Source organism: Bos taurus, chromosome X (genome assembly GCF_002263795.3).
Source record: "Bos taurus isolate L1 Dominette 01449 registration number 42190680 breed Hereford chromosome X, ARS-UCD2.0, whole genome shotgun sequence".
In the NCBI taxonomy this organism is placed as follows: Eukaryota; Metazoa; Chordata; class Mammalia; order Artiodactyla; family Bovidae; genus Bos; species Bos taurus.
In genome coordinates this window covers 98,835,196-98,842,181 of record NC_037357.1, presented here as the reverse complement: position 1 = coordinate 98,842,181, position 6,986 = coordinate 98,835,196, and the positions used below count along the sequence as shown (strand labels likewise).

Genomic DNA, 6,986 nt, shown 5'->3' with positions numbered 1-6,986 from the left:
AACAGTACTCATTAATAGCTATTTAATATACATGTGATATATATATCTAAAAAATACATATATATGATGAATATACATATGTATATATTTCACCTTTACAAAAAAAAAGTACAACTTTTTTTATAAACTAGTTTTTTTCACCTAACAAATAAGTCACAATCTTTTTCTCATAATAGCTGTATTCTGGACTGGAGAGTGTTATTTGAAGAATTCCACATTCATATCCATCTGTCTCCCTTCACCATCCAGAAACTAAGGACCAGACTGAGCCCAGCAACAAGTTCTGGGAAGCTGACTTGCTGCTGGGCTTTATACAGTGATATAACTGACTCTGCCCCACGGGGAAATGGAATTAATATACAACTCTTGGTACTCAGGGAAGCCAACTCCCACCTTTGCCCTAGAGTCTTCTGTTCAAGACTACCTATCCTATCTGTCCATCGGATAACATAACATGCAACTCCTTTTAGCTACTAGCTCTCCTGTGCCCTCATCCCATATTCTTTTAGGTTTTCTTACCACCACCACCTTTCAGGGCTTCCCTGGTAGATCAGTCAGTGAAGAATCCAACTGCAATGCAAGAGACTACCTGCAAAGTGGGAGACCTGGGTTTGATCCCTGGGTTGGAAGATCCCCTGCAGAAGGAAATGGCAACACACTCCAGTATTCTTGCCTGGGAAATCCCATGGACAGAGGAGTCTGGTGGGTTACAGTCTATGGGGTCAGACACAACAACTAAATCACCACCACTCTTCAATATAAATATATTACCTACATCCTCAGCCTCTTGCCTTCACTTGTCTACCCTACTCCCAAACTCTCCAGACACTGACCCACAGAAAGTTTGATATTCCATTCTCTTATGTGGCCTGGGCCATGTGTACATCTGAGGAGGTAAATTCTATTTGGATTTGATCCAGCTTCCATGGCAGAAAAGAGTCTGTAATGGATGTGCCATTGCTCATCTAGACTATTGCAATAGCTCTCACTCCCTCAAGTGCTGCCTTTCTCCCCACTGTACCTTCTGATCTACAGATTCACCTACATAGCTGAAGTGAGTATCCTAAAATTAATTCTGTTATGCCATTTCTCTGCATAAAATACTCCAAAGTGCCACCAGGATGAAGCCCAAGTGATGAAGCACAAGGCCCTCTGTGATCTCTGTTGCCACTCCTGTAGCCATTCCACCTATCAATTCTGCCTCGCTCTGTCTGTTCCAGTAATCCTGAGTTGTTCTCTGCCTTCCTGACATCATTTCATACCCTTATGCCTTTGCTCATACTTCCTTTTCCCCCCTTCTTATCTGCCTGGAAAACTTCTACTCATCCTTCAAGTCCTGTTCCAAAGATATTCCCAGAAACTCAAAGTACCACCCTTACTTATTCTTTATTAATCACAAAAAGGAAAACCTACCTTTACAATGTAGAATGGATGGCATCATTGACTCAATGGATGTGAGTACAATGTAGAATGGATGGCATCATCGACTCAATGGATGTGAGTTTGAGCAAGCTCCAGGAGATGGTGAAGGACAGGGAAGCCTGGTGGGCTGCAGTCCATGGGGTTGCAAAGAGTCAGACAAGACTTAGCAACTGAACAACAACAACAATGTAGAAACCTAACTAATGCCACCTTAACCAGGTGATCAAATTTATCATCATCATTAATGGGACAAACAGACATCATATTGCTCCCAATGAGACGTACTGAGAATGACACAATCTGGTACTATTCTTGTGAAAAACAGTTCCCTTGCATCTAATCCTGAAGGAATGATCAAACACTTCCAAATGGAAAGATGTTCTGCAAAACTGGCCTGGACTCTTGAAAAACATCAGCGGCCAGGAAAAACCAAAGCAAAACAAAAGGCTCAGAAACAGCTCCAAATTAAATAGTGCTCAAGAAGCATGACAGCTAAATGCAATGTGGTCCTTGTTTCCATTCTGAATCAAAGGGAAAATAAAACAGTTCCAAATAACATTATTGGGAGGATTGGTGATTTTTGAATATGGGTTATATTTTAGATAATAATATCGGGTCAATGTTAAATTTCCTGAATATAGTCATTGTATTCTGGTTGTAGAGGAGGCTGTCCTTGTTCTTAGGATGTGCTGAAAGGGCTGAAGTGTTGCTCTATCTGCAGTTAGCAATGCCTCAGCAAAAAGAAAGCAAGCAAACAGATAAATACGGGTGTCTTTGGAAATGTGATGGCAGAGTGTTAACAATAGAGAAATTATAGGTGAAGGGTGAACGGGCACTCATATTCTATTCTGCACCCTTGCTGTAGGTTTGAAATTTTTCAAAACAAAAACGTGAACAGAATAAACAATAAATAAGAAAAGCAAACAAATGAACAAAAAAGCTTTGTTCCAGGTCATGTTTTCTGTGAAGCCTTTCGTGATATCTGCCCCCCTCACCCACCACCCCCTAGTCCCAGCAGACACACACATAAAACAATGAATCATCCTCTCTTCTAGACTCTTTCATGATTATGTATCTCTCAGACTAAACTATAAGTTCTTTGATATCTGAGCCTGGGTGCGCTGTGTTGGATTTACACAATGCTAGAACTGTACCTGACACAGATTGGATGCTCAGCTGATTTTTTTTTTTTAATTAATCAAGCTCATTCTTGAGGCCTGGAAAGGATTCAGTAAACAGGCAGGAGTGAGAATGTTTTCTCAAGCAAGAGGAATGGCATGAGCAAAGGTAAGAAAGCAGGAATGTGTATGTTGCAATTACCACGAACATTTGATTTGTTTGGTCAGAACTGAAGATTTATAAAAGTGAAAATGCCTAGCACACAATAGATTCTTAAGAAAAATTTAGTGAGTAAATGAATGAATGAGATTAGAAAGGCAGGCTTAGATCAAAAAGGAAGGGGCCTCGACTACTGAATAGAGAAATTGGAATGTTAACTGATTCTTGACACTCAGGGTCTTTTCCCAGTGTCAGGTAGAGAGTATTTTCTTAAGCGAGTCCCCTGTACATTTTTCCCCCCTAAATAATAAGAAAAAGTAAAGGTAAGTGGAAATTTGAAAGTGATCAGTTTCCAAACTCAAGAGGAGGAAACATGATCTCCTCATCCATCCAAGAAAAGATCTACAGTGGAGTTTGAAGACATCCAACATCCCTCAGATGAAAGGGCATCACAAAATATTAACTGGAAAAATACATGAATCTAATATGAGCCACACTTGTCTTTAAGAATAGTGTATGGAATTCTTTTGGTTAATTTTACTACATTAAAAAAAATATCTTTTGGCTACGCTGCATGTGGAATCTTATTTCCCTTACCAGTGATCAAACCCAAGCCTTCTGCATTGGAAAGGCAGGGTCTTGACCACTGGACCACCAGGGAAGTCCCCTAATTTTGTTGTTGTTGTTTAGTTGCTAAGTCGATTCTTCTGCAACTCCCATGGACTGTAGCCTGCCAGGCTCCCCTGTCCATGGAATTCTCCAGGCAAGAATACTGGAGTGGGTTGCCATTTCCTTCTCCAGGGGATCTTCCCAACCCAGAGATCGAACCCAGGTCTCCTGTAAGAAGATTCTTTACTACTGAGCCACCAGGGGAGGCCCTCTCCCCCAATAATTTTATAACATTTTTAAAGTTTAAGGAGCAAACTTTGCACATAACCCAAAATGATAAGGAATGATGGGGAAGTAATGGATCTCAGAGCTGCTCTATGAAATAATTTGTTAGTTTTAGGTTATAGTTATTTCAAATCTTCAAATCCTACAAAAATCTTAGCTGAGACGAAATGCAAATCTCAGGGAGCATTTTAAAAATCTATTTTTGGCCCAGGTATGACATAGCATTGACTTGCTCCAGAATTTTTAACATTACTGGGAAGAGACCATCAGTAGTGGTCAAAATGATGTGCTGTTTACAAAGCAGGTGGGCATTCTTTTGGGATAATGTAGACAAGATTGGCAAGACAAGATCTTCCCTGGGTTGGGAAGATCCCCTGGAGAAGGAAATGGCAACCCACTCCAGTATTCATGCTTGGAAAATCCCATGGACCGAGGAGCCTGGTGGACCACAGTCCATGGGGTTGCAAAGAGTTGGACACGACTGAGCGACTTCACTTTCACTTTCAGACAAGATAATTTGAGCTGTTGTTTCAGGTAATAAAGCAGAATCAGGTGGTAAATCATTCGGGCCGTATGCACAAACGGACAGCAACATAGCTAAATTAATCACAACTGTTCACCACAGGCCAACTTCACCATAAAGGGCTATGTATCAGCAATGTTCCCTTATAATAAACAGTCCTGATGAGTGTGAGAGCAGGAGCATAATTCTATGGCTACAATCAACAAAGAAGTATCAGGCCAGGTCACCAAGGCCAGTGGAAACCCCTACCTCTCTGCAGTTTTATAAAGATTAGCATATCAAAGGAGCCAAATGCTGTGCCCCAATGTAAAATATGATACTGTTACTTTGCAGAACAAGGGTAAGCCCTGTTCTTCAACACTAATAAAATAGAGACTGTGTACAGAGTGGTCCAATAATTGAAACATAAAAGAGATATCTGGTAACAGAACATTAAAACATCGAGACATAAGCTCTGAAAATAAGTAACTATGAAGAAAGATTAAAAAGAGAGATCTGGGGTTTCTCTGAAGATCTGGCTCTGCGGCCAAGTCCTCCATGTTGCAAGCGGCCATTGCCATGGGAACCAATGGGAAGGGCTGTGGGGAATTGTGACGCCCTCGAGGGGCGGGAGGTGGGGTGGGGAAGGGGAATCGAGGGGCGGAGTGAAGAAGGAGGGTGACCAGTGGGTTACCAGCATATTGTCGCCCAGAGCCTCTCCAGAGACATCACAGAGCTGTTGCTTCCTGCACTCACTCCCGGGACACCGCAGAGACTGCTGTGCCACCGCCTCTATGACAACGCCTCTGTGTCCGTTTCCGATTCAAGCTGTCCGGCAGCCCGCGGCCCATGGCCTCTCCCAGATTACCAAGAGTCTGTACCTCAGCGACGCTGTGGCAGCCAAGGACAAAGCCATGCTGTCTACCAACCACATCACCACTGTCATCAACGTGTCGATGGAGGCGACCGACACGTTCTTAGAAGACATCCAGTACGTAAAAGTGCCGCTGGCGGATGCTCCCAACTCGCGCCTCTATGACTTTTTTGACTTTATTGCAGATCACATCCACAGCGTGGAGATGAAGCAAGGCCGAACGCTGCTACACTGTGCTGCCGGGGTGAGCCGCTCTGCCACCTTCTGCCTCGCCTACCTGATGAAGTACCACTCCATGTCGCTGCTGGACGCCCACACGTGGACCAAGTCCTGCCGCCCCACCATCCGGCCCAACAACGGCTTTTGGGAGCAGCTTATCTATTATGAATTCAAGCTGTTTAGCAAGAACACTGTTCACATGATCAGTTCCTCAATGGGGATGATTCCTGATGTCTATGAGAAAGAAATCTGTTTGATGACGCTGATGGGAGTCATTCCGGACAGCTCCTAACTTCTGCTTCAGATCCTGCACCAACTTTGAGGTGAACATTGAACTTTTATTGATAAAGAAACTAGAAACCCCTTTTTACATGGGCAAGCAAAAAGGGGGGGAGGAGGAGGCTGAAGTTCTTATCTTAGTGTGCTTATCTTTAAAGGATAAAATTCATTAAATGGAAAATGGTGACAATGCTTCTTATCCTGTGAGTGGCCGGTCATGACTGCTGGGGCCTGGCCAGAGGGGAGGGTGGGCAAGCTGGTGTCCAGCTCAGATGAACCTGTAGCCTGGGACCAGCCAGAGGCTGACTAACCCAGGGGTGAGTGTCCCCTCCCACCTCCACCCCCAACCCCCCCTGGTTCTTCCCAACCCAAAGCCAGAGCCTTAGACATGGTACATGTCTCTGACTGTGCATGCTTCTTGCAGTAAGTGCCAACCTACTGGATAAGTGGCCTTCTTGGGGTTCGCCGGGAGTCCTGGGGGAGCCCCGGGGTACTCCTGCCCCCACCTTCAACCACAGTGACCCAACTCTGGCTTTCTAAATTCAATTTGCATATAAAATAATTTTCAAAAAAAAAAAAAAAATTCCACTGTGTCCTTAGTCGCTCAGTTGTGTCCGAATCTTTACGACCCCATGTACCGTAGCCAGCCAGGCTCCTCTGTCCATGGGATTCTCAAGGCAAGAATACTTGAGTGTGTAGCCATTTCCTTCTCCAGGGAATCTTCCCAACCCAGGGATTGAACCTGAGTCTCTTGCATTGCCAGGGAGATTCTTTACCACTGAGCCACCAGGGAAGCCCCAATGCCACTATATAAAGCATATAAAAATATTTTTTTCCAGTAATCTACTATATGGCAAGGGCCCAAAGTGCCCTCAGCAACCCCCACCAGCCTTTGTGAGAAATAAACATTAATCCCTTTCTCTAAGTGAAAGTGTTAGTAGCTCAGTCGTGTTCAACTCTTTGCGATCCCATGGCCTGCAGCCTGCCAGGCTCCTCTGTCCATGAAATTCTTCAGGAAAGAGTACTGGAGTGGATTGCCATTTCCTTCTCCAGGGGATCTTCCCTACCCAGGGATTGAACCCGTGTCTCTTGCATCTCCTGCACTGTCAAGCAGATTCTTTACTGTCTGAGCCACCAAGGAAGCCCCCTTTCTCCAAGGCACTTGCTAAAACAGAGAAAGTCCGCCTGACACCAGGCCTCTGTTGCTCTCATGGGCTGTTGCTTAGTAGGTTGGAGCTGCTGGCCAGGACTCAACTCTGTCACCCCACCCCTTATGACTGGGGCCCCTCAGAGCCTCTATTTCCTCACCTGTCAAAGTAATGACAGCCTGTCTCTCCCAGGGTTGTTGTGAGGATTAGATTCCTTAGCGTGAGACCTAGCAAGCAGATGGTTTCCTGCTTAGAGGAAAAGGCTATTCTTGTTATTAAGGTTACTCGTTGGCCCTGCCAGTTGGAGGTCAGCACACCCATCCTCATAAGGGCCTTTTCCCCATCTGTGTATGGCCCCTTTTTGTCTACA

At 44.4% G+C, this 6,986-nt stretch overlaps 1 protein-coding gene across 1 annotated transcript; it reads left to right on the top strand.

The window, feature by feature from the left end:
- The first annotated feature begins 4,763 nt into the window (after nucleotides 1-4,763).
- On the top strand, nucleotides 4,764-5,654 carry DUSP21 (dual specificity phosphatase 21). The gene is given in 1 exon segment (NM_001078017.2): nucleotides 4,764-5,654. A coding segment is annotated over 1 exon segment (591 nt). The 5' UTR covers nucleotides 4,764-4,890; the 3' UTR covers nucleotides 5,482-5,654.
- Nucleotides 5,655-6,986: the final 1,332 nt, after the last annotated feature.